This window comes from Sapajus apella, unplaced genomic scaffold (genome assembly GCF_009761245.1).
Source record: "Sapajus apella isolate SASKATOON/1434 unplaced genomic scaffold, GSC_monkey_1.0 scaffold2, whole genome shotgun sequence".
Classification (NCBI taxonomy): domain Eukaryota; kingdom Metazoa; phylum Chordata; class Mammalia; order Primates; family Cebidae; genus Sapajus; species Sapajus apella.
Window position 1 is genome coordinate 34,456,791 of NW_022436942.1, and position 27,371 is coordinate 34,484,161.

The 27,371-nt window shown below is 34.9% G+C and overlaps 1 protein-coding gene across 1 annotated transcript in view; it reads left to right on the forward strand.

Moving 5' to 3' along the window:
• GLIPR1L1 (GLIPR1 like 1) overlaps positions 1 to 27,371 on the forward strand; it is a 45,435-nt gene that overhangs the window by 5,926 nt on the left and 12,138 nt on the right. Inside the window, exons 2-4 of the mRNA XM_032296035.1 lie at positions 3,146 to 3,391; positions 7,186 to 7,286; positions 25,862 to 25,950. Coding sequence (XP_032151926.1) covers positions 3,146 to 3,391; positions 7,186 to 7,286; positions 25,862 to 25,950 — 436 coding nt within the window. The remainder of the gene's footprint in view (positions 1 to 3,145; positions 3,392 to 7,185; positions 7,287 to 25,861; positions 25,951 to 27,371) is intronic.

Sequence of the window (27,371 nt, forward strand, 5' to 3'; positions counted from 1 at the left end):
TTTGTATATATTTATATTTTATATATGTATGTAAAATATAAATATATTTTTATATTTATAAATATAAAATATATAAATATAAAAGTTATATATTTATATTTTACATACATATATAAAATATAAATATATACAAAACATACATTTTATATATGTATGATAAAATATACATATATACAAATATATATACACATATAAATATATACAAATATATTTATATTTTATTCATATATAAACATTTTTGGTGTGGTATATATATTTTTTACTTATATATTTTATATATATGTCCATATATAAATAAAATATATGTATATACACACACCACATTTTCTTTATGAACTCGTTGGTTGATGGACATTTAGACTGTCTCCATATTTTTAGAATTGCAAATTATGCAGCTAATAAACATGCATGTGCAAATGTCTTTTTCATAAAATGACTTCTTTTCCTCTAGGTAGATTTTTGACAAAGATGCAAAAGTAATTTAGTGGAGCAAGGATATTCTATTCAAGAAATGGTGTTGAAATACCATTTAAAACATATAAGGAAAATAAACTTTGACCTAAAGTTTATACCTTATGCAAAAATTAACACAAAATGACTCATAAATTTAAATGCAAAGCATAAAACTACTAGAAGGAAAACAGGAGAAAATCCTTAGGACATAGGGCTAGATGAAACTTCTAATCAAATGAATAATTTCAATTTTGATCACAACCAGAAACTATTTTTAAAAAGTCAACAAATTGGACCTCATCAAAATAAAAAACTTCTACTTTCTAAAGCACTCAGTTAAGAAAGGACAAACTATAAACTAGGAGAAAATATATTCAAACCATATATGAGAAACAACTATCTAGAGAAAGAGCTCTCAAAACTCAACAGTAAAAAAAAAAAAAAAAAAAAAAATCAATTAAAAAATGAACAGAAGACTAACTGACATTTCACCACAGAGATACACAGATGGAAAACAAGTATGTGAGACATGTTAAACATCAGTAGCCACTAGTGAAATGCAAATTAAAACCACAAGGACATATCAATACTTACCAATTAGGAAAGCAAAAGTAAAAAATATTGACAATACCAAATACTGGTGAAGATATGGAGAAAATTTATCTGTCATACTTTTCTGGTCGGAATGTAAAATGGTATAGCCACTCTAGGAAATAGTTTGGCAGTTTCAAAAAAAAGAAAACAACACCTAAACGTACACTTACATAGGACTTACACTTGCAATTGCACTTGTGAGGACTTTTTCCTTTTACTTTTTTCCTAGAAAAAGGAAAACGTATTGCTACAGAAAAATCTGCTCAGAAATATTTATGGAAGCTTTGTAGTAGCTGAAACTTGTAAACATCCAAATTTCCATCAATAGATGAAAGTTAAACTGTGTTACATCTGTACCATGGAATAGTACTTGACCATAAAACGGAACAAACTATCAACACATGGAACATCCCTGTGGCTCTCAAAAGCATGCTGAGTGAAGAAAAGCCAATCTCAAAATGGTTACATACTTTGGGATTCTATTTACATAACTTTCTTTAAATAGCAAAATTTCGTAACTGAAAAACACATTGGTGATTGCCGGGGCTAAAGAAAGTGTGGGTAGTGAGTGGGTGTGACTTAATGGGTTACCATGAAGGATGCTTGTGGTGTTGAAACAGTTCTGTATCTAGATACTGTGGGAGTGATTATTTTAACTAATACAGGTGATAAAATTGCAAAAATAAATGCATGTAAAACTATTGAAACCTTTAAAAAGTCTGTGGATTGTACCAATGTCAATTTCTTATTTTTATATTATACTATTGTTACAAAAAACATTATCATTGGGAAAACTAGGTGAAGTCCACACAGGATTCCTGTGAACTATTTTTGTAATTTCTTGTTGAATTTATAATCAGTTAAAAATAAAAAGATGTTTACAAATAATCTTGGCAAATATACCTATATTAAGACTGTTACTTTTGTCATGAGTTGCTTCTGGACTCTATTCTGTTCCATTGAGCTGTTTGTCTAACCATGTGTCAACATGACAATATCTTAATATAGCTTTATGATAAATATTGATATCTGGTAGAGAAAGTCTCCAGTTTGTTCTGCATTTAAAAGACTGTCTTAGCTTTACCTGGAATATCACATTTCCACATAAATTTTGTAATTAATTTCCACCCCAAAAAAAGCTACTTGAAGTTTGATTCGAAGTAAAATTATATGTAATGATTAATATTGGTTTACAATATAGAATATTCTGGTACATGATCATTTCACATCTCTCCATTTATTTAAGTCTTTTAAATTTTATTTCCGGAGTGTTTTTGCAGTTTTCAGCATAGAGATTTTGTATCTCATTGAATTTATTTATACATATTAAATGTTTTGAAGCTATTCATTTGTAGAATATACAGAGACATAATAGATTTTTACATATTTTCCTTGTATTGTTCAACTTTAGTAAATTCATTTATTTTTTATAGTATTGTTTATGTATTCATTTAAATTCTTAAGTATCCAATCATGTAATCTGTGAATAATGATAGATCCCAATCCTTATACATTTTATATGTTTTGTCTTATATATTTACAGCTCATGTATTTTATTATGCTTCCTAACTTCTTGTACAATGAATAGAAATAACAAGGGCAGATATCTTGTTTCATTCCTAAACTTGAGGGAAAGTTTTAATATTTCACCATTTGAAAAGATTTTTGTCTGGCTGTTTGTTTGTTTGTAGATCATCTTGATCAAATTAAGGGCATTTCTTTCTTTCTATTCCTAGGTTTTTGTCCTTTTTAATTATCAGTGAATATTCATCCTTTAATTTTGATAAAGTAACATGATCTTCTGAATTACTAGACTTTGAATTCTGGCTTATTGTAATCACATTCAGATTTATTTGTTCAGTGATGCTAATGTAGGATATCTGCTAAGTACTGGTAATACAGCAATGAACTATCACAGAGTGAGTATAAATAAGTATTTCTGAAGTATAACTAAAAAAAATGACTGTGAACATAATAAATACCAAAGAAAACCTCTCTTATTAAAATAATAAATTTAAGCAAAATTTAATTGATTAAAATCATAATTTTAATACAAATACTTATGCACTATTCAATTTAAATTATTTTTATCTTTCAGATTTGGGATAAAGGTTTAGCAAAAGTGGCTCAAACATGGGCAAACCAGTGCAAATATGAACATAACAGCTGTTTGGATGTATCATATGGATGTTATGCACCTCTTGAATTTATTGGAGAAAATATCTGGTCAGGTGGAATAAAGTTATTCACACCAAAACGGGCCGTTACTCTTTGGTATAATGAAACCCAATTTTATGATTTTAATAGTCTGTCATGTTCCAAAGTTTGTAGCCATTTTACACAGGTAAATATTTGACATCTTATTGATTAGTTCTTATTTGTGTATATGTTAATTGCCAAAAAGTTATTTTAGCATTTTTTTTCTGAGTTTCTCTTGAGCTGCCAGAAAACTCGGCTTCACTTGAGAGATATTTATACTGGAAACAGAATTCTATGAAGTGAGTTTTTTTTCTCTGACCTTTAAAAATCTTGCTCCGCTGTCATCTTACTTGCACTGCTTCCAACAAGAAATCTGCTGTAATCCTCGTATTTCTCTGTATGTAAAATGCCTTTATTTTTCTGACTGTCTTTAAATTTTTCCTGGTACCATAGGTCCTGAGCAATTTAATAATAATATACCAAAGTTTTCTTCATGTTTCTTGCACGTAGTTCATTGGCCTTTTTGAAGTTGTAAGTGTATAGCTTAAATCAAATTTGGAAAAATCTTGGCCATTGTTTCTGGAAATACTTATTTCTCTCACTCTCTCTCTTCTTCCAGTGTCCAGTCACTCATGTAGAAAACCGTTTGAAGTTCTCCCACAGTATATTGATGCTCTTGTCTCTTTTTCCTTGATTTTTTTTCTCTCAATGATTAATTCAAGTACTTTTATTGCTACATATTTAAATTTACTAATCTATTCTTCTGTTATGTTTAGTTTACTGTTAATCCCAGCCTGTTTTCAATATTATATCTTAAAGTTTGTATCTTTACAAGTTTGATATTTTTACATCTTCAATTAATAAACCTAATATGTTTGCTCTTTCATCTAGTTTTTTAAGCATAAGACGTAGAGCTGTAAAAATATTTTCGCTGCTAGTTCTAGTATCTATATTAGCTCTGTGTTAGTTTCAATTGGTTAATTTTTCTCTTTGTTATGAATCAAATTTTCTTTTTTCATATCATATTGGGTAAATTTTATTATAGTCCATATTCCCAATATTGTACATTTTGCCTTGTTGGGTGCTGGATTTATTTGTATATAATAAATATTCTTGAGCTGTCTTTTTGGGTACAGCTAAGTTACCTGAAATTTATTTGATCCTCTTTGTTCCTGCTTTCAAAATATGTTAGGTAGAGTAAAAGTAGTATTTAGTCTAGAGCTGATAATGATCTCTCACTACTGAGGCAATATTTTTCTGTATATTCTATCTAATGCCTTGAGAATTATGAAATTGTCAAATTTGGAAAGTGGAAATAGGTTCTATTTCCGGCTTTGTGTAAACCTTGCTATTATTTCCTCTAGTTCTTGTAAATGGGTCTTTCTCAGCCCTAGACTAGTTTCTACACATGCATGTTTTGATTAGTATTTTGCTGAACAGATGATGAGGACGCTCTGCACATTGCCCTAGTATGTCACTGTACAATTCTCACCTCTTCAGTACTGTGCCATCTAAACTTCTCCATCCTTGGTCTCCCCCAGATCCTCAATCAGACTCTCTCAACCATAATCTAGAAGCTGTCTCCAGACAATAAACCAGACAATTATACAGTTTACATCTTTTTTCCCCAAATCTCAGGGGTATTATGTTGTGCTGCCTAATGTCTTGAAAACCGTTACTTCCTATTATTTTCCCAATTTTTAAAATTATTTCAGGTCCAAGTGTAAATGTCTCTAAAATTTATCTTTTGGCCAAATTTTAATCCCAGATATGATACTGAGCCGCTAGGAGAGCCTGTTTAAGCAATAGAAAGGTTCATCTTCTTCTCTAAACTTACTCATTTCTCTAAGTTGAATTCCTATACAGGACCTTAAAGTCATTCTTATCAGACGTGCAGTGAACAAATAACAGCAACTTCCATGTTCCCTTTATGTTCACTCTTCATTCAACAACAGGATGCTCTAAGTCTAGACAATCTCCAGGATATCAGGAAAGATGTTGGTAAAGAATACAGTTTGGCTACTCCCCAGAAAATTGAAAGAATGAATCAAATGTCAGATGTCTTATAACAAAAGGATGCAATATCCCTAATATGGCATCAAGGCTGAGTCATAGCTTTTATATATCATTTCTGTTCTCTTTTGCGGTAAAGAAAAAAAAAAAAAAGCCTGTTCCCAAATGCCCCTTTTCCCTTAGTATTGCTAGATCAGAAAGGGGAGTTTACTCTTCATTGGCTAGTTTACACACAAGGTTAAATAATTAGGAATGATTGTATGCTTATAAAATCAACAACTATATCTTGCTTAATGTTCTAAACAAAATAAGAGACAGTTTTCTTGCATTTGCCACCTACTGGTATTCATATTAGAGTTACATCCAATGTTCATATTAATATTACATCGTTTCTTTAATGAAAGCCATATATCATAAACCTACATAGTCAACATTTATTTTCACCATTCCAAGAGCCAAGAGTCACAATTAAGAGAGAATAGAATTTCTTGGTGTAGTAATTCATGAGCCAAATTGTTAAACATGATTTTTTTGAAATATATATTTTAGTTTTATTGTTCATTGTTTAAAACATTCAAAAGGAAAACACTCTTTTAATGATCTCACTTTATCTCATTTCATTAAGTGGGAAACTACCCCAGAATTGATCTGTCACTTACTCAACAAAATCACACAGATGGCTGAAAGTGAAACTAATTTTTTTTTTTTTTTTTTTTTTTTTTTTGAGCTAGAGTCTCTCCCTGTCACCAGGGCTGGAGTGCAATGGCACGATCTCAGCTCACTGCAACCTCCTCCTCCTGGGTTCAAGCAATTCTCCTGCCTCAGCCTCCTGAATAGCTGGGATTTCAGGTGTGTGTCATCGCACTTGGCTAATTTTTGTATTATTAGTAAAGACAGGGTTTTGCCATGTTGGCCAGGCTCGCCTTGAACCCCTGACTTCATGATGTGTCTGCCTAAGCCTCCCAAAACTCATTTTTAAATTCTCAGTTCACTGTATTTTTCTCGCACTTTACTGCCTCTCAGGCAAACAAAAAGGCAGTAAAATATATTTTGCAAAACTACTGATTCTGGCTAGAGCAAGCCTATGGAAAAAAATTGACTGATACATCAATTTATGAAATAGGTTAGTATGTTTTGATAATAAAGTAAAATAAATGAGATCAGAAATTTGTGTTGTCAAAATTTATTCTGTGTCTAAATTCCTTGGATTATTTTTCAAATGGAGTAAATCAATATTTTCTTCCTTTTTGTGTTTATTTGGAAAATGAAAAAAGAATTATTCTATCATTGTCACAAAAAAAAATAGTAAGGTTCCTATCTTCCATAACTAGTTTTCCATAGAAGTCTTCTTCCTTTTGCATAACTTTGCTATTTTTTGCAACTAGATAAAAATTAAGATTTACCTTCCTTATGGCAGGCATCTTTGAAAATCAACTCAATATGTTTTTAATCCTTACTTTGTGACTTGACAAAGGTAAGAATATGATTAAGATTGCAAAATTTAAAATGTAATTATAAATTATGTAGAATTTTTCTGAGAAAAACAAATATGTTATTGTTTCCATTTACAGTCTGATTTTGATATTGTTTGTATTATATACCCATAGATAGAATTAAAGTATATTTCATAAATAATCTAGAAGAAATTATTTTATATATTATACTATTAATTTGGCTATATATTATATTCTTGTTTTGATTTATGAGAATTACCAGCAAGGAAAAACTAGCTAGGTAGCACTCATGAAAGCAGCCTTAACAAAATAAAAATTTTAAACTAAATACAGAAATTATAAAAAATATGTAACTAATAAATATTTGTGTACATTCTTTTTGTAGCATGACAAAGATTAGAGCAATTCTCAAAATGTATTGTTTGCATAGAAATGTTTTGCATGTTTTATCTTGAAATGCCTTTCTTTATAGGTGGTTTGGGCCAATTCAGTTTATCTTGGTTGTGCAGCTGCAGCATGTCCTGACCTTGGGGGAGCTTCATCTGTGATATTTGTATGCAACTATGGACCTGCGTAAGTTATTTTCCCTTAAAAATATTTTAATTGAAATTAATATTTATGATGGTTGCCAAATAAGAGGATCTTCTGCTAGAGACAAGTGTATTTTTGATAAGTGATGGCTCCCTCTACAATGCTAATTCAAATGAGATAGGTGAAAATAGAAGATGGTGATAGAATATTGCCTTATTTAAAGAAAAGCTATACCTGTTATAAAATATTTAAACTTGAGAGAGAAAATGATGGAGGCTGTTAGGTTAAAAAAAAAAAAAGACATAATATAAAATACATTGCCACTGTAATATATAAATACTGAAGCACAAAAAGGCAGCCAGATGCTTCTCTAATATAAAATACATGGAATAAGAAAATGACTGAGAATGATTGTAAAAGCACATACTTTTAAGAAAAGAACAACACAACTTTAATCATCTTGCTGATAATTGCATATCTAAATGAAAATTTAGCAGCAGTTTAATGGGAAACTCCAAAAATGAAATTCTATAACTCAAATCCCAGTGGATATCTACCAGGAAGAATATAAAAACAGTTAATAACCCAACTCTTCAACAAACATCAATTTAAAAATAAGCAGTAGAAAAGATAAAAACAAAGACAAATAATAAATATGCAACATTGATGAAAAGGAGCTGAGATATGCCAAAATTACTAGAGAGAGGCAGAAGTGTGTATATATCTCTCTGTATTTTCTTCCATAACCTCTCACTTGGAAGCAAAAACAAGAATGATAAATACAAATTCTCACAGCTTGGGGAAAGCAGAGTTTTTATAGATAACAGAGAAATTGTAAAACTGCTGGCACGTTTATTATCATCTTTTCTCTTAAGTAGAAAATCATAAGATTTGACATGAAAAGAGTAATAATAAGGGATGGAAGCTCAAGATTTGATGAAAAAGCAGTAAAACATCATATTGCTTTGAATAAATCAGGTTTGGGGGCCCAAACAAATTATGTATGTAACAGATTTCTTATGGATCTTGTGAAAGCATAAGAGGATATTGTTAAGTCACCCCTGGCCAAGAGATGGGGGGCCAATATACTCTGTCACTTGAAACAAAAGCCAAAAAAAACCAAAACAGATAAACCACATGAAGCAATAGTTTGTAAGACACTGGCCATAATACAACAATGGGCTGTGATCTCTGAAAAATAACAAAACAAGTTAGTCCTATAATTCCCCCAGCTTCCTGTCTCAATGAAATGTTTCAGGTCATAGCACATGAAATTACTAAGACAGAGGTTGGCTGACTCCCTGAGTTGAAAAAATGGAGCTAAATGTATAGGAAGACCAATACAGTTAGAGTTCATGGAAAAGATTACTAGAGAAAAAAGAACTACACACAGAGAGAACCCTAGAGATCTGCAAATGGTATTCCTTGAGTATTGATTAGCAGAGGATTGATTAGCACATGCATGTGAGGAAACAACTTCAGACCAAGTAAGATGCATCTGAAAGAATAACAGGATACAGTTATTCACACTCCCCAGGGGAGCAGAACTAAACTGCTCCAGACCCACCTAACAATTCATAATGTAAAACCTGAAAAGATCAAAATTTTCCCATATAACTTGACTGTGTCCCATAAAAATTAAAATTAAAATTAAAAAACCCTCAAGGAGGTTTACAGAAATCATAATGCCTAGCAACTAACACTTACAATGCAATGTCTGGCTTCTAATGAAATATTACCAGCCATGTAAAGAGGGAAAAAAATAAGATATACCAAGAAGCTGAATCAATAAGTTGAAACTAATGCAGAACTTATACAGATGTTACAATTAACAGAGAAAGACATTAAAATGGTTATTATAACTGCATTCCATATTTTTAAATGTTAAGCAAAGATATGAAAAATATTAAAAACAGAAGACTGCAATGTCTGAGATTTTTTAGAAGTTAAAATTAATGGACATTCCAGAAAAAGAGATTAATGAATCCAAAATCATAACATTAGAAATTATCCAAGGCAGTGATTCAGGAGTTCAAGGATGCAGTGAGCCATGATTGCCTTGGCAACAGAGCAAGACTGTCTCTTTAAAAAAAGAAAAGAAAAAAATTATCCAAGATAAAATCCATAGAGGAAAAAAAATATCCAAAAAAGATGAAATGTGCATCAGTTAGCTGTGATACAACTTTAGTGGAATTGATTTCCTTAAAGGGAGTGAGATACAGAAAAATATTTAAAGAAATATGGCCCAAAACTTTCCAAGCTTAATGAAAATTTAAGTTCACAGATCCAAGAAGTTTACCAAACCCTAATCACAAGAAACATGAGGAAAACTACACCAGGATAGCTTATAACCAAAAATTTCAAAACTCATAATAAAGAATCTTAAAAGTATCCAGAAAACAAAGACATGTTACATAGAGCGGAACAAAGATAAAGATGACAGCAGTGGAGCAGTCAAGATGGCCAAATAGAATCAGCTCTAGTCTGCAGCTCTCACTGAGAAGAACAAAAACAGCACGTGAATTCCAAATCTTCAATTGAGGCACCCAGGTTCTCTCATTGTGACTGACTAGCAGTTGGTGCAACCCATGGAGAGCAAGGTAAAACAGGGTGGAGTGGACTTAGAGCCCACCTACCTGGGAGCTGAATGGGGCAAAAGGAAATCCCTCCCCGAGCCAAGGGAGGTGGTGAGAGATTGTGCTACCATACCCTGAAAAACATGCTTTTCTCATGAATCCTTGTAACCTGTGGATCAGGAGATCCCCTCATGAGTACATGCCATGAAGGCCTTGAGTCCCAACAGAGCTGTGCAGACTCACAGCAGCAGCTTGGGTGGGCAGCACCTCAGGCAGGCACTGAGACATAGGACTTTTTGCATACCCTGGTTCTAGGAACTCCAGTGAGGCAGGAGATCCATCAACGCTCATGGGAAGGGGGCTGAAGCCAGGAAGCCAAGTGACCTTGCTCAATGGCACAATGTCCCATGGAACACCACAAGCTAAAACCCACTAGCTTGAAATCCCTTCTGGCCAATGGGCAGGGCAGGCTGGAGCCTGCCTAAGAAGACAGAGTCCTGGGAGGGAGAGGTGGCCATTACCACTGTGGCTCCAGTTGGCCATTTTCCCCTGCTGTTGGTGCCAGCAAGACTGAGTGGTTTGGACTAGGAAAAATTCCCCACAGCACAGCCCAGCACAGTATAGTCACTGTGAGTTCGTGGCCAAACTGCTTCTTTAAGCGAGACCCTGACCCATTCCTTCTCACCAAGCAGGGCCTCCCTGAGGGATTTTCAGCATCCCCAGCCAGGGGGTTAAGGACAGATCTCTGATTTGTCTGAGAGAACCACTTAGGAGAAGGGGCAGCAGTGGTATCATGGATCAGCAATCTTAGCCTTTTCTGCTAGCAAGCTTTGAGGAGTTCAGGCAGTCTGGACCAGGGAAATTCCTGCTTATTTAAGTGGGTCCCAGATCCCGTTTCTCCTGACTGGGTGAGACCTCCTAACAGGGGTCTTTGGGCACTGCATACAGGTTCATTCCAGCAGGCATCAGGTCAATGCCCCTCTGGGACAGAGTGCCCAGCAGATGGAGCAGGCTGCCATCTTTGCTGTTCTGCAGCCTCCACTGGTGATACTTCCAGGGGTCAGAAGTACCCTACTCCAGGGTCTGGAGTAGGCCCATAGCAAACCACAGCAGCCCTAGGGAAGACTGCTAAAGAACAAACAGAAAGCAAAAACAGCATCAATTTCAAAAGACCACAAAAACCCCATCCAAAGGTCAGCAGACGCAAAGATCAAAGGTAGATAAACCCTTGAAGATGAGAAAGAATCAACGCAAAAATGCTGTAAACTCAAAAAGCCAGAGTCTCTCTTCACCTGCAAATGATCACAACACGTCTCTCGCAAGGGCATAGAATTGGGATGAAGCTGAGCTGGATGAACTGACAGAAGTGGATTTCAGAAGATGGGTAATAATGAACTTCACTGAGCTAAAGGAGAATGTTCTAACATATTGCAAAGAAGTTAAGAACCAGGATAAAACATTACAGGAGTTAATAACCAAAATAACCAGGTTAGGGTGGAATATAAATGACCTGATGGAGCTGTAAAACACAACACAAGAACTTCACAATGCAAACACAAGTATCAATATCCAAATAAACCAAAAGGCAGAAAGGATATCAGAGCTTGAAGACTCTCTTGCTGAAATAAGGCAGGCAGACAAGATTAGAGAACAAAAGAACAAACAAAACCTCTGAGAACTATGGGATTATGTAAAAAGATTTAATCTATGACTGGTTGGGGGTACCTGAAATAAATGGGGAGGACAAAACACAGTTCAGGAAATCATCCAGGAGAACTTCCTCAACCTAGAAAGAAAGGTCAACATTCAAATTCAGGAAATACAGAGAATCCAGTAAGATACTCCATGAGAAGATCAACCCCAAGACACTTTATCATCAGATTCCCCAAGATCAAAATGTTAAGGGCAGCCAGAGACAGAGGCCAGGCCACCTACAAAGTGAAGTCCATCCCTTTGTCCTTCCCTACAAAGGGAAGACTAACAGCAGACCTCTCAGCAGAAACCCTACAAGCCAGAAGAGATTGGGACCAATATTTAACATTCTTTTTTTTTTTTTTTTTTAAGATGGAGTCTCCACCTAAGATGGAATGCAGTGGTGCCATCTTGGCTCACTGCAACCTCCACCTCCCAGTTCAAGTGATTCTCCTGCCTTAGCTTCCTGAGTAGTTGGGATTACCAGCACCCATCATCAAACCCGGCTACTTTTTATATTTTTAGCAGAGACAGGGTTGTGCCATGTTGGCCAGACTGGTCTGGAACTCCTGACCTCAGGTGATCCATCCTCCTTGGCCTCCCAAAGTGCTGGGATTATAGGTGTGAGCCATCACACCAGGCCCAATATTTAACATTCTTAAAGAAAAAAAAGTCATCCTGGAATTTCATATCCAGCCAAACTAAATTTCACAAGCAAAGTAGAAATGAGAACTTTTTCAGACAAGCAAATACTGAGGGAATTTATAATCACCAAGCCTGCCTTGCAAGAGCTCCTGAAGGAAGCACTAAATATGGAAAGGAAAAGTGGCTACCAGTCACTACAGAAACAAACCAACAACATTATGATGCAACTATATAAACAAGTCGGCAAAATAACCAGCTATCATCATGATGACAGGAACAAATTCACATATAACAATACTAACCATAAATGTCAATGGGCTAAAGGCCCCATATAAAAGACACAGAATGGCAAGCTGGATAAAGAGCCAATGTCCATCAGTGTGCTGCATTCAAGAGACTCATCTTACATGCAAAGATACATGTAGACTCAAAGGGATGGAGGAAAATTTACCAAGCAAATAGAAAACAGAAAAAAGCAGAGGTTGAAATCCTAGTTTCTGACAAAACAAACTTTAAACCACAAAGATCAAAAAAGACAAAGAAGGGCATTACATAATGGTAAAGGGTTCAATCCAACAAGAGTTAACTATCCTAAACATATATGCACCCAATACAGGAGCACCCAGATTCATAAAACAAGTTTTTAGAGACCAGCAAAGAGACTTAGACTCCCACACATAATAATAGGGGGAGATTTTAACATCCCCCCATCATTGAAACAGAATATTAATAAAGATATCTGAAGTTGAACTCAGCTCTGAATCAAATGGACCCAATAGATGTCTACAGAACTCTCCACCCCAAAACAACAGAATATACATTCTTCTCAGCACCATGAGGCACTTACTCTAAAATTGCACATAACTGAAAGTAAATCACTCCTCAGCAAATGCAAAATAATTGAAATCATAACAGTCTCTCAGAACAAAACACACTCAAATTAGAACTCAATATTAAGAAACACTCAAAGCCACACAACTACATAGAAATTGAACAACCTGCTTTTGAATGACTCTTGGGTAAAAAAAATGAAATTAAGGAAGAAGTCGAGTTTTTTAAAACTAATGAGAATGGTGAGATAACATACCCAAATCTCTAGAATTCAGCTAAAGCAGTGTTGAGGGAAATTTATAGTGCTAAGCAGCCACATCAAAAAGCTAGAAAGATCCCAAATTGACATTCTAACATCATAACTAAAGGAACTAGAGAACCAAGAGCAAACAAATCACAAAGCTAACAGAAGACAAAAAATAACCAAGATCAGAGGGAAACTAAGTGATAAAAACATGAAAAACTCTTCCAAAAAATCAATAAATCCAGGAGCTGGTTTTTTTTTTTTAATTAAGAAAACAGACTGCTAACTAGAATAATAAAGAATAAAAGAGAAGAATCAAACAGACACAATAAAAAAAATGATAAAGGGGATCTCACCACCGACTCAACAGAAATACAAACAACTATCAGAGAATACTATAAACACCTCTGTGCAAATCAATTCAAAAATCTAGAAGAAATGGATACCTTTCTGAAAACATATGCCCTCCCATGATTGAACCAGGAAGAAGTTGAGTCACTGAATAGACCAATAACAAGCTCTGAAATTAAGGCAGTAATGAATAGCCTACCAACCAATAAAAGCTCAGGACCAGATGGATTTACAGCTGAATTCTACCAGAGGTACAAAGAGGAGCTGATAGCCTTTCTTCTGAAAATATTCCAAACAATTAAAAAGGAGGGACTCCTCCCTAATTTATTTTACGAGGCCAGCATCATACCGATACCAACACCTAGCAGAGAAACAACAACAACAAAAAACCTCAGGCCAATATCCCTGATGAACATTGATACAAAAATTCCCAATAAAATACTGGCAAATCAAATTCAGCAATACAACAAAAAGCTTATCCACCACAATCAAGTTGGCTTCATCCCCAGGATGCAAGTCTGGTTCAACATATGCAAATCAATAAAAGTAATTCATTACATAATTAGAACTAAAGACAAAAACCACATGATTATCTCAATAGATGCTGAAAAGGCCTTCAATTAAGTTCAACATTCCTTTATGTTAAAAAAAAAACTCCTCTCAATAAACTAGGAATTAAGGGACATACCAAGATAAAAATGCCCACTGTCACCATTTCTATTCAACATAGTATTGAAAGTTCTGGTTAGAGCAATCAGGCAAGATAAAAAAATAACGGATATTCAAATAGGAAAAGAGGAAGTCAATTTTTCTTTGTTTGCAGATGATATGATCTTATATCTAGAAAACCCCATTATCTCATCCCAAAAGCTTTTTAAGCTGACAAGCAACTTTAGCAGTCTCCAGATACAAAATCATTGTGCAAAAGTCACAGACATTCCTATACACAAACAACAGACAAGCAGAGAGTCAAGTCATGAATGAACTCCCATTCACAATTGCTAGAAAGAAAATAAAATACCTAGGAATACAACTAACAAAAAAAAAAAGTGAAGGACTTCTTCAAGGAGAACTACAAACCACTGCTTAAGAAAATCAAAGAAGACACATACAAATGAAAAAGCATTCTATGTTAATGGAGACTAAGAATCAATATCATGAAAATGGCCACACTGCCCAAAGTAATTTATAGGTTCCATGTGCTCACCATCAAGATACCACTGACTTTCTTCACAGAATTAGAAAAACTACTTTAAATTTCTTATGGAACAAAAAAGTGCCTGTATAGCCAAGACAATCCTAAGCAAAAAAGAGTAAAGCTGGAAGCATCACACTACCTGACTTCAAGCTATAACTACAAGGCCACAGTAACCAAAACAGCATGGCACTTGTACAAAAACACATACATAGACCAATGGAACAGAATACAGAACTCAGAAATAAGACTAAATATCTACAATCACCTGATCTTTGATAAGCCTGACAAAAACAAGCAATGAAGGAAGGACTCCCTATTTAATACATGATGCTGGGAGAATAGGCGAGTGATATGCAGAAAGCTGAAATTGGACCACTTTCTTACACCTTATAAAAACATTAGCTCAAGATGGATTAAAGGCTTAAATATAAAACCCAAAACTATAAAAACCCTAGAAGAAAATCTAGGCAATACCATTCAAGACATAGGCATGGGTAAACATTTCATGACAAAAATATCAAAAGCAATTGCAAAAAAAGCAAAACTGGACAAACAGGATCTAATTAAACTAAGGAGCTCTGCACAGCAAAAGAAATTATCATCAGAGTGAACAAGCAACCTACAGAGTTGGAGAAAATTTTAGCAATCTTATCCATCTGACAAAGGTCTAATATCCAGAATCTACAAGGAACTTAAATAAATTTATAAAAAAAAAATTCAGAAGTGGGCCAAGAACATGAACAGCAACTTCTCAAAATAAGACATTTCTGCAGCCAACAAATATAGGAATAGAAGTGCAACATCACTGGTCATTAGAGAAATGCAAATCAAAACTACAATTAGATACCATCCCACGCCAGTGAGAATGGTGATTATTAAAAAGTCCAGAAACTGATGCTGGTGAGGTTGTGATGAAATAAGAATGTTTTACACTATTGGTGGGATTGTAAACTCCATAATAATCCAAACATTGTGGAAGACAATGTGGTAATTCCTCAAAGATCTAGAACCAGAAGTACCATTTGAGCCAGTAATTCCATTACTGGATATATACCCAAAGGAATATAAATCATTCAGTTACAAAGATATGTGCACACGTATGTTCAGTGCAGCATAATTTACCGTAGCAAGCATGTAGAATCAACCCAAATGCCCATAAAAGAAAACGTGGTACATATATACCATGGAACGAGATCATGTCATTTGCAGGGGGACATGAATGGAGATGGAAGTCATTATTCTCAGCAAACTAATACAGAAACAGAAAACAAAACACCTCATGTTCTCACTTATAAATGGGAACTGAACAATAGGAACACATAGCCACACAAAGGGTAACAACACACACAGGAGCCTGTTGTGGGTGGGGTTGGGAGAGGAAGAGCATGAGCAAAAATACCCAATACATGCTGGGCTTAGTACCTGGGTGATGGGTTGATCTGTGCAGCAAACCACAACAGCACACGTTTACCTATGTAACAAACCTGCCCATCCTCCATTTGTACCCTGGAACTTAAAAATAAAATAAAATAAAATACTCACCCCAAAATCTCCTTAAACTGATAAGCAACTTCAGCAAAGTCTCAGGATAAAAAATCAATGTGCAGAAATCACAAGCATTCCTATACACCAGTAACAGACAAACAGAGAGCCAAGTCAAGAGAGGACTTCCATTCACAAATGCTACAAAGAGAATAAAATACCTAGGAATACAACTAACAAATGATGTAAAGGACCTTTTTAAGGAGAACTACAAGTCACTGCTCCAGGAAATAAGAGAGGACACAAACAGATGGAAATACATTCCATGCTCATGGTTAGGAAGAATCAATATTGTGAAAATGGCCATACTGCCCAAAGTACCATTGGCCTTCTTCACAGAACTGGAAAAAAATCACTTTAAACTTCATATGGAACCAAAAGAGAGCCCGCATAGCCAAGACAATCCTAAGCAAAAAGAACAAAGCTGGGAGCATCACACTACCTGACTTCAAAGTATACTACAAGGCTACAGTAATCAAAACAGCATGATACTGGTACCAAAACAGAGATATAGACCAACGGAACAGAACAGAGGCCTCAGAGGCAATGTCACACATCTACGACTATCTGATCTTTGACTAACCTGACAAAAACAAGCAATGGGGAAAATATTCCCTGTTTAATAAATGGTGTTGGGAAAACTGGCTAGCTGTGTGCAGAAAGCTGAAACTGGACTCCTTCCTTATACCTTACACTAAAATTAACTCCAGGTGGATTAAAGATTTAAACATAAGACCTCAACACCATAAAAACCCTAGAAGAAAACCTAGGCAATACCATTCAGGACATAGGCATAGGCAAGGACCTCATGACTAAAACACCAAAAGCATTGGCAACAAAAGCCAAAATAGACAAATGGGATCTAATTAATCTTAAGAGTTTCTGCACAGCAAAAGAAACAGTCATTAGAGTGAACTGGCAACCAACAGAATGGGAAAAAATTTTTGCAATCTACCCATCTGACAAAGGGCTAATATCCAGAATCTACAAAGAACTAAAGCAGATTTACAAGAAAAAAACAAACTCATTCAAAAATGGGCAAAGGACATGAACAGACACTTTTCAAAAGAAGACATAGATGAGGCCAACCAACATATGAAAAAATGCTCATCATCACTGGTCATTAGAGAAATGCAAATCAAAACCACATTGAGATACCATCTCATGCCAGTTAGAATGGCAATCGTCAAAAAATCTGAAGACAACAGATGTTGGAGAGGATGTGGAGAAACAGGAACACTTTTACACTATTGTTGGAGTGTAAATTAGTTCAACCATTGTGGAAGACAATGTGGTGATTCCTCAAGGATCTAGAAATAGAAATTCCATTTGACCTAGCAATCCATTACTGGGTATATATCCAAAGGATTATAAATCATTCTGTTATAAAGACACATGCACACGTATGTTCATTGTGGCACTGTTTACAATAGCAAAGAACTGGAACCAACCCAAATGCCCATCAATGATAGACTGGACAAAGAAAATGTGGCACATATACACCATGGAATACTATGCAGCCATAAAAAATGATGAGATCTTGTCCTTTGAAGAGCCATGGATGAATCTGGAAACCATCATTCTCAGCAAACTGACACAAAAACACCACATGTTCTCACTCATAAGCAGGTGTTGAACAATGAGAACACATGGGCACAGGGAGGAGAACATCACACACTGGGGTATGTTCGGGGTGGGTGGCTGGGGAGGGACAGCGGGGGTGGGGAGGTTGGGGAAGGATGACACTGGGAGGAATGTCTGACGTAGGTGACGGAGGGATGGAGACAGCAAACCACCATGTCATGTGTGTACCTATGCAACAATCCTGCAAGATCTGCACATGTACCCCAGAACTTAAAGTACAATTTAAAAGGGGAGGCGTATGTATACACACACACACACACACACACACACACACACACACATACACACACACAGTTTTAAAAAAGAAAAAGAGAAGAGATGACAGGAGTTTTTCACTGGACATAATTCAAGAGAGAAGAGAGCAATATCTTTAAAAACAAAAGCAAAATAAAACTGTCAACTGAAAATTCTATACACAGAAAATCTTTTAAAAATAAAGGTTAAATGTGTTTATACTGGAGATGATAACTTTGTGGATAAATATATAAGGTTTTTTTCTTATTATTTTTTATTTCTCTTTCAATGATAATTATTTAGCCAAAATAAATCTTTTGTGAGTGATATAGTATTTGTAAAATTAAACCACCCAAGTTCTTCAAATTCATGTGAAGTGGAATAATCTAACTTGACTGTGATAAGTAAAAGATCCACACTATAAATTCTAAAGTAACCACTAAAATTAAGCAAAACAAAGGGTAATCACAAATATGCCAGCAAAGCAGGTAAAATGGAATTTTAAAAAGATATTTAATTAACCCAAAGAAAAGCAAGAAGAAAGGAAAAGGGAAATAGAGAACAGATGAAACAAATATAATAATATGATAGCCTCAAACCTAACTATCAATAATTATGTTAAATTTAGATGGTATAAATGCCCTGAATTAAAAAGCAGAGATTGCACAATTGGCTAAGAAATTGAAAACCAGCTTTATGCTGCCTACGAGAAACTTTAGGATTTTTTTTTTTTACTTTGAATATAAAAAACACAAATAGACTAGAAGCAAAAGAATGGAAAAAGATTTACCATGCTAACATTAGTCAAAGAAAGCTACAAGTGCTGGGCACAGTGGCTGACACCTATAATCCCAACTGCTCAAGCGGTTAATGTCAGAGAATCATTTGAGGAAAGAATTTCAAGACCATCCTGAGCAACATAGTGAGACTGCATCTCTAGAAAAATAAAAATAAAATACAACTTTGGCATGGTAGCACATGCCTATAGTTTCAGCTACTCAGGAGGCTGAGGTGGTAATATAAGCAGAGCCTAGAATTTTGAAGCTGTAGTGAACTATAATTTCACCACTGCATTCCAGCCTGGGAAACAGAGTGAGACTCCATCTCAAATAAAAAGATAGATAGATAAATAAATAAATGCTGCACTGTTTACATTAATATCAGAAAATGTAGATTTCAGAGCAAAGAATATTATCAGAGATAAAGGCCATTTTGCAACAATAATTGGGTTAATTAATCAAGAGAACATAAGAGTCCTAAATGTTAAGCAGCTAAAAACATAGATTAAAATTATGTGAAGCAAAAACCAATATTACTGTAAGGTGAATTAGATAAATCCATAATTAACATTAGATATTTCAATTATCCCATCTGATAAAAGGAAAAACAAGTAGATGGAAAATAAGTAGGGTTATAAAGTTGAACACTCTCAAGCAACTTTGCCTGATGGACATTGGTAGACTATACCACCCCAAAACAGAGAAAAACAAATTTTTGCAAGCGTACATGGAATATTTAATAATAAAGACCATACTCTAGGTCATAAAACAGGTCTTGATGCATTTAAATGGATTAAAATGATACAAAGTATGTTGTCTGATGATAGTAAAATTAAATTACAAGTTAACAGAAAAACCCTGAAAATGTTCAGTGTCCAATATTTGAATAATAACACACTTCTAAATAACTCATGGATCAAAGAATAACTCAAAAAAGAAGTCAGAAAGTATGTTGAACTGAATGAAAATACAATCAGAACATACAGGATGCTATTAAAAGAGTAATTATGAGAAAATTTATGCCACTAAAGGCCCACAATAGAAAAAAGAACTGTCTCCAGTCAATGACCTTGCCTTCCACCTAAGAAACTGGGGTAAAAAAAGAGCAAATTAAATCCAAAGTTAAAAAAAAAATAAAATAATAAAAATGAAAGCACACATAAACAGAATAACAAACAGAAAAAGAGTTAAAAATCAATGAAAATTAAAGATTAACATTTTATTAATAAAATTGATCATCTCCAAGCCATATTGATAGGAAAAAACATAAAAATAATATGAGAACATAAAGAGGTGACAGCAATACAGATTTTACAGATATTAAAAGTAAAATAAAATATTAATAGCATTCATGTCAATAAATTTTACAGCTTTGATGATATACAAGCATTTTTCAAAAGACAAAAATTACACAGGAGAAATAAAGAGAAAAGACCAAGAAAAAAGACCAATATCCCTCACAAACATATGTATAAAAAAGTTAACCAAAATTTAGCTTTGAATCCAACATTTTTTTGTGTGACAGAGTTTCACTCTTTGTTGCCCAGGGTGGCATGCAGTGCTGCAATCTCGGCTCACTGCAACCATCACCTCTCCTATATTATCCTCCCAAGTAGCTGGAATCACAGGTGCCCACCACCAAGCCCAGCTAATTTTTGTATTGTTACTAGAGATGGGGTTTCGCCATGTTGGTCAGGCTGGTCGCAAATTCCTGACCTCAGATGATCCATCTGCCTTGGCCTCCCAACATGCTGGGATTACAGGCATGAACCACTGCACCCAGCTCGAATTCAACAATATTTTTTAAAAAAACACACTTTATCTAAGAGGGATATATTCTGGGAATGCAGGTCTCATTTAACATTCTAAAATAAATCAGTTAATCAACCTGAAAGTAAGAATTCTATGATTCTCTCAATAGATTCAGAAAAAGCCAAACATTCACTCCCGATGAAGGTTCCCAGAAAGCTAAAAATAGAAAGGAATGCTATAAATCCAATAAAAAACATCTATGAAAAATTGACAGCTAACACTATTCCTAATAAAAATAAATGTATGTGACACACCAGACAGTAAATATATTAGACTTTGCATATATATAATAATATACATATTAGCTTACAGACTGCATAAAAACAAAAAAATAGAATAAAAACACATAAAAACAGACCACAGGACAGATTTGGCCTCTGGGCCATACTGTACTGACTGTTACTTTATAGATATTTTACTGAAATCTACTAAAATTAATCTAAAACTAATAAGTTTAGCAATCTTTTAGGATACACAATAAGTATACAAAAATTAATTACATGTCTGTATACTAACAACGTCAGAAATTGAATGAAAATAACATCATTTATAATAGCATCAAAAATATAAATTATCTTGAAATAGATCTAGCAGAAGAAAGAGAATCTGTGCACTGAAAACTATATAATATCACTAGAGAAACTAACAAAGACACAAATAATTAGAAAGATATACATTGTTCATGAGTTAGAAGACTCAGTGTTGTTAAGATGTCTGTTATTTTTTTCTGAATTGATCTATGGATTCAATACAAACCCAGTCAAAATTCTACCAGGATTGTATTATGTAAATTGACAAATCGATCAGAAAATTCATATGGAAGCACAAAAACTTTGGATAATCAAACAACTTGAAATAGAATAAATTTAAAGGACTAATACTATTATTTTCAAGTGCTAATAATATGGTTTCCAAAAGTTATTAAAACTGTAAAATAATACCAACATTGTGGTATTTGCATAGTTAGACAAGTATATTAGTGGAACAGGATACAGAGATCAGACATAAGTCCACACATGGTTGACCACATATTTTCAACTAATTTTCCAGAAATGCACAAAGGCATTGCAGTAGAAAAAATTTTGTTCAATGAATAATGCTGGAACAATTAGTCATTCATAAAATAACTTGGGTCTATACAACATACAAAAATTAACTCAAAATGAATTAATGTATTTGTTCATTTTCACATTACTATAAAGAAATACCTAAGACTGGGTAATTTATAAAGGAAAGAGGTTTAATTGACTACAGTTCCACATAGCTAGGGAGGCCTGAGGTAACTTACAATTATGGCATAAGGCAAAGGAGGAAGCAAGCACCTTCTTCACAGTACAGCAGCAAGAGAGAGAAAAGAAAAGGAGGAAATTCCAAAATTTTTAAAACCACAGATCTCTTGAGAATTCACTCACTGTCATGAGAACAGCATGAGGGAAACTGCCTTCATGATCCAATCATCTCTCTCTCTCATCAAGTGGGGATTATAGTTCCCTTCCTCAATACATAAGAATTATATTTAGAGGTAAGGTTTGGGTGGGGACACAGAGCCAAACCCTATCATTCTGCCCCAGCCCCTCCCAAATCTCATGTCTTTTTACATTTGAAAAACAATTATGCCTTTCCAACAATCCCCCAAAATCTGAACTCATTTCGGCGTTAACTCAAAAGTCCGTAGTACAAAGTCTCATCTGAGAAAAGGCAAGTCCCTTCTGCCTATGAGCCTGTAAAATCAAAAACAAGTTAGTTCCTTCCTAGATACAATGGGGGTACAGGCATTGAGTAGATGCTCCCATTCAAAATGAGAGAAATTGGCCAAAATGAAGAGGTCCCACCCAAGTCCAAAATCCAGTGGGGCAGTCATTAAATCCTAAATCTCTGAAATAATCTCCTTTAGCTCCATGTCTCATAACTGGGCATGCTGATGTGAAAGGTGGGCTCCCACAGCCTTGGGCAGCTCCTTCACAGGCTGATAATGAGAGCTGTGTCTTTTCCAGGTGCATGGTGCAAGCTGTCAGTGGATCTATCATTCTGAGGTCTGAAGGATGGTGGCCCTGTTCTCACAGCTTCACTAGGCAGTGCCCCAGTAAGGATTCTGTGTGGGGGCTCCAATCCTACCTTTCCTTTCAACACTGTGCTAGCATAGGTTCTCCATGAGGGCTCTGCCCATGCAGAAGACTTCTGCCTAGATATCCAGGCATTTCCATACATCCTCTGAAATCTAGGTGAAGGTTTCCAATCTTCAATTCTTGCTTCTGTGCACCCACAGGCACAACACTCTTACAGGTTTCTGCCCCTTAGCTCAGATAGGTCTGAGTTCTTGTCTCACAATTAGGAAGAATTTAGTATATGAACACTGAAGAGTGAGTGGAGTAGAATTTACTAAGGAAAAGGAAAGCTCTCAACAAAGAGGTGACATGGCAGGAAGGGGATGGTTCCCCTACCTAAAGGCTGGAAAGTACACCTTGTAGCCAGGTCTAGGGGCTCTTTATGGACTCAGAATGGAGAGTGTGTGCTGATTGATCTGTGAGTATGCAAAAAAAAAAAAAAAAACAGTTAAAGGGAAGACACCGCTCAAAGTTGGGCACAATGGTGTCGAAAACTAATTAGGAAAGGGTAGACATATGTAAAATAGGTGAAGAATGGGTATCAATCAGAGGAAAGTGCACCAAACAAGAAGACAGGTTTTCAATCCAGTCCAAGGATTTAACTTGTAGCTTGGCTTTCAGGTTTTAAACTGTCTTTGGTTTGGAGGTAGGGTTTCACCAGGGACACACTCCTATCTGCCTAGGCATGTGGCTGCCTCCTGCTACTCTCAACACCACATAGAAGTCACCAAGGCTTGGGGCTTGCATCCTCTGAAGCAACAGCCCAAGCTGTACCTCAGCCTGTTTTAGGCTGGAGCAGCTGGAACACAGAGCACCAGGTCCCAAGGTTTTGCACAGCAGCAGGGTTCTGGGCCCAGCCTAAGAAACCACTTTTTCCTCCTAGGCCTCCTGGTCAGTCATAGGAGGGGTTGTCACCAAGATCTCTAACATATCTTGAAGACATATTCCCCATTTTCTTGGTGATTAACATTTGGCTCCTCATTAATTACTCAAATTTCTGCACCCGGCTTGAATTTCTCCCAAGAAAATGAGTTTCTCTTTTCTATTGCATCATCAGGCTGCAAATTTTCCAATGTTTATCCCCTGCTTCCCTTTTAAACATAAGTTCCAATTTCAGATCATCCCAAATGACTTTTGTTCCAGTTCTGAAGAAGTTTCCCATCTCTATCTGAGATTGCCTCAGCCTGTACATCATTGTTCACATCATTATCAGCATTTTGGTCAAAACCATTAAACTTGTCTCTAGGAAGTTCCCTACTTTCCCTCATCTTCCTGTCATTTTCTGAACCCTCCAGACTGTTTCAACCTCTGCTTTTGACCCAGTTCCAAAACTGCTTCCACATTTTTAGGTTATCTTAATTGTATCCCACTTACCCCAATACGAATTTCCGGTATTAGTTCATTTCACACTGCTATAAATACCTGAGACTGGGTAATTTATAAAGGAAATAGATTTAATTGACTCACAGTTTCATGTGGCTAGGGCAGCCTCAGGAAACTTACAATCATGACAGAAAGGGGAGGGGAACCCAGGAAGTTTCTTACAGCGCAGAACGAAAGAGAAAAGGAGGAACTTCTAAACACTTTTAAAACCATCAGATCTCATGAAAACCCACTATTATGAGAACAGCATAAGCAAACTGCCCCCATAATCCAATCACCTCCCTCCCTTAACATGTGGGGATTACAGGTTCCTCCCTCAATACGTGGGAATTAAAATTCAAGGTGAGATTTGGGTGGGGACACAGAGCCAAACCATATCAATAGACCTAAACGTATCATCTAAAACTATAAAAATTTTAGAAGAAAAGATGAGCAAAAACCTTTATGGCCTTTAGATAGCCAAAGATTTTTAAACTTCCACACCAAAACTATGATATATAAATTAAATGTCATTAAAATTAAAAATACTATTCAAAGACACTGTTAAGAAAATGAAAAGACAAGACACAGACTGGAAGAAAGTCTGTAAACAACAATAACAACAACATATATCACATAATGGATGTACCCTGGAATATAGGAAGAAATCTCACAACTCAAAATTTAAAAAATTTAAAACTCAACTTCAATTTTTTTAAAGAAATACAAAGAAAATATGTAGATAACAAATACACACATAAAAATGCTCAACATCATTAGTTATTTAAAAAAATACAAATTAAGGTCACAATAAATACCACTACACTACTATTGGAATGACTAGTGATTGGCCATGCCAAACGCTGGGGACAAAGTGAAGGCCATGGTATTCTCACACACTGCTAGATCTGTGTCCCTATAATGACATACATATGAATGTTTTGAACATTCATAGCAACCCTATGGGCAGTGGCCAAAAACTTGAGCAACCCAAATGCCCATCAACAAAAGAATATATGACTAAATTGTGGCGTATTCCTTAATGGAATACTACTCATGTTATTATGTTTTTATTTGTGTACTCTAAGTAACACTTTTTAAAGTCTTTCACAGACAGAAGAAAAGAAAGAAGCTATAAAAAATGTATGACTTATACTACTAAAAATCAGGCATAATAGCTGTCAAGTCTTACATCATCAAATAAAACTAAATAAGGACTGTGACATTATACTTTAAAATTAAGCCATAAAACACGTTTGTTTGCAATTTAAATATTACTTATTTCCTGTACAAAGTGAAGAAATAATCATACTATCTATGATAAAAACTTTGCAACCATCACATGCATAATTACACTGGGTTCACATCTCATTCTTGTTCTATAGAATATTCAAGAATAGAACTTCCTTATGGTTCATCCTGTAAGGAATTGTTTTCATACTTTATTTTAACAAAAGAAATGAAAATAAAATTGAGACATTATTATTTTTCATTTTCAACATTTATGACTTAATGAGTGACTAGACCAACTTACATAAATGTATGAATGAAATTAGAGAAATTAACAGCCATTTGGTTAATCATTGTTTCTCTTTTTTACAGAGGAAATTTTGCAAATATGCCTCCTTATACGAAAGGACAATCTTGCTCTCTCTGCTCAACACAAGAGAAATGTGTAAAGAATCTCTGCAGTAAGCAAAAAAGAAAAAAACATCATAACATTGTATTTGGAGAGTAATATATTTATTATATTTTAAAATTTGGCTTCTTAACTTTACAAATTGTGAACAAGATTTGATTGCTGTTATCTAATGATATAAATAATTTGTCATAAATATTAATACTTAAACTCAGATGATCCCTGCTTTCTTTACTGATTATTTTCCCTCTGAAGCTAAAGAGCAGAAAGAATGAGGTACGACCATAATCCAATTTGCTGCTACACTGAAAATAATTATGGATTGAAATACTTATTTTTATTTGTTTTAATTGACCTTTTTTTATTAGTTATTAGAATAGTGACCCATTCAGAAGTAATTTGTTAGTGAGTGTCCAAAGTAATTATGATTAAAAACTAACACATTTATCTTTCATGATCATGTTTTGGTTCTCAAAACAAATATACTTTTTAAGGGTAAAAGTATAAATTTTGGGTGGTGAGGCCAGAGAAAAAACTGGAGCCATGTGTCAAAAAAGTGTCAAACACTGTAAAATATTTGCCAAGATTTATTCTGAGCCAAATATGAGTGGTCAATGGCCAATGAGACAGCCCTCAAGAGATCCTGAGAACATAAAGTGCAACAAGAATTGACTGGTCATATAAGCTTTTTTCATATTGGCTTTGCTCTAACTTTACCTAAAACTATGTTATTCTAGGTAAAACCTTGGTAAAATAACCAGTGTCTTCCATTGTCCTGTTTTAAAAGAGAAGGCTCTTACTAGAGTTATGCAAATGAGTATATTGTCATAAAATCAGAATACTCAGGAACCATTTTTGAATTTTGGAGAACTCAGGTAGAGAGAAAGGTAAATTTGCTCACAAAAGGGTGCTTTACCCAATTAAACTATAAACAACTCAAACAGATTTCCTTGCCTCTTCTTTAACCACAGCAGCAACCCTCCAAATAAGATGTTTTTTGTTCACCTTGGAACTTCTATTCACAAGCCAAGTAGCTCTTGTCAGATCTGAGAAAGCCCTTTATTAAGCACTATAGAACTTCACAGCTCCTCACATAGTTAGAGTGAGACCTAGGGGAAAAAGAGGCCTTCTGGTCATGAATATCTCCTCTTTATATCCCCAGATAGCAAGATCCTTTATAAATCATTTTTATTTTATCACAAAATTTGGGGGGCACCATAATTTATATTAATACAAGGGTAGCTTCTGTTTACATCCTATAGCAAGGCAGTAAATGCCTCAAAAGTGGAAATTTTCTAGTCCAAAGTCTAGTAGTTGTCATTAAGAAATGCTCACAGATTTTTCTGTAAGACCCAATAAATTCTCCATAAAGAGCTATCAAGTGGAGGATTTGTCCTGACCAGCACTCCAGCTTCTACCCTGTGTTCTCTGAGCTCAGGCAGCCTTACTAGTTCTCATTTAGCATGTTCAATT